At 33.0% G+C, this 764-nt stretch overlaps 1 protein-coding gene across 1 annotated transcript; it reads right to left on the bottom strand.

The window, feature by feature from the left end:
• Positions 1-51: 51 nt before the first annotated feature.
• On the bottom strand, positions 52-758 carry LOC109593709 (uncharacterized). The gene is made up of 4 exons (XM_020008670.1): positions 549-758; positions 410-500; positions 254-355; positions 52-208 (listed from the first exon to the last, which is right to left on the bottom strand). The coding sequence occupies exons 1-4, from the start codon at positions 636-638 to the stop codon at positions 87-89; spliced, it is 405 nt and encodes a 134-aa protein (XP_019864229.1). The 5' UTR covers positions 639-758; the 3' UTR covers positions 52-86.
• Between the last annotated feature and the right edge of the window lie 6 nt (positions 759-764).

Raw genomic sequence — 764 nt, 5'->3', positions numbered from 1 at the left:
AGTTGAGCAGTGGTCAACTTGAGGCAACAAAGATCAAAGTAACCACAAAGTTTCAAGCAACAATGTTGCCCCATGTATGATAGCCTTTAGGCATTACCTTCTGCTTCTTTCAAATATTTCATATTCAACATATTTTCTTTCTCTACAAGTTTTTCTTCTAGTGATGACATTGCATCCTTCAGTTGATTAATCACTTCTTCTTTTTTAACTATTATTATAATTATTTTAAAGACTATAGAACTATAAATCATACTATTAATGCATTGACTCTTTTCAAGATCCATTTTTAATGCTTTTAATTCTTTTAATCTGTTTTCTGATTGTTCCTTGATTATTGCTAACTCTGTTTCAGTAGCTATCATGTACATTATATTAAATCAAGGGATCAATACACAGATATATCTCTTACCCTTCATCCTTTCATCTCTGTCTCTTAAAGCAGCTTTCAAATCATTAATCTGTGCTAACAAGTCTGCTCTCTCTGTATTCCCATTCACTACCTGTATACAATAAAATTTGAATTAAAAATTTGTGACTAATATAATAACCTGAGTATTATTCCATACAGTACAGTTGCCGAGTATAAAGTCCTTCAATCCTCTCTCTTGCAGTATCTCTATTTTACCAAGGACAGTCATTATCAGTGAGCCAGTGTATTCAGCAGGACAATAGCAGGTTACTGCAACTGATCGACCAGGACCAGCATTATCAATCTGTAAATGATACTTAGATCTACTAAGTGGCTCCAATTCATCCAATACATC

The sequence above is a fragment of the Amphimedon queenslandica genome, unplaced genomic scaffold (genome assembly GCF_000090795.2).
Source record: "Amphimedon queenslandica unplaced genomic scaffold, v1.1 AMPQUscaffold_12_Cont27961, whole genome shotgun sequence".
Lineage (NCBI taxonomy): Eukaryota > Metazoa > Porifera > Demospongiae > Haplosclerida > Niphatidae > Amphimedon > Amphimedon queenslandica.
Note: the sequence above shows the minus strand (reverse complement) of the source record. Positions and strands in the feature narration are given on the sequence as shown.

Coding starts and splice junctions, on each gene's coding strand:
- LOC109593709 (XM_020008670.1), bottom strand. CDS start 638: ATGACTGTCCTTGGTAAAATAGAGATACTGCAAGAGAGAGGATTGAAG. Junction 501..548: donor CTGTATGGAATAATACTCAG/GTTATTATATTA, acceptor TATTGTATACAG/GTAGTGAATGGGAATACAGA. Junction 356..409: donor CAGAGATGAAAGGATGAAGG/GTAAGAGATATA, acceptor TGTACATGATAG/CTACTGAAACAGAGTTAGCA.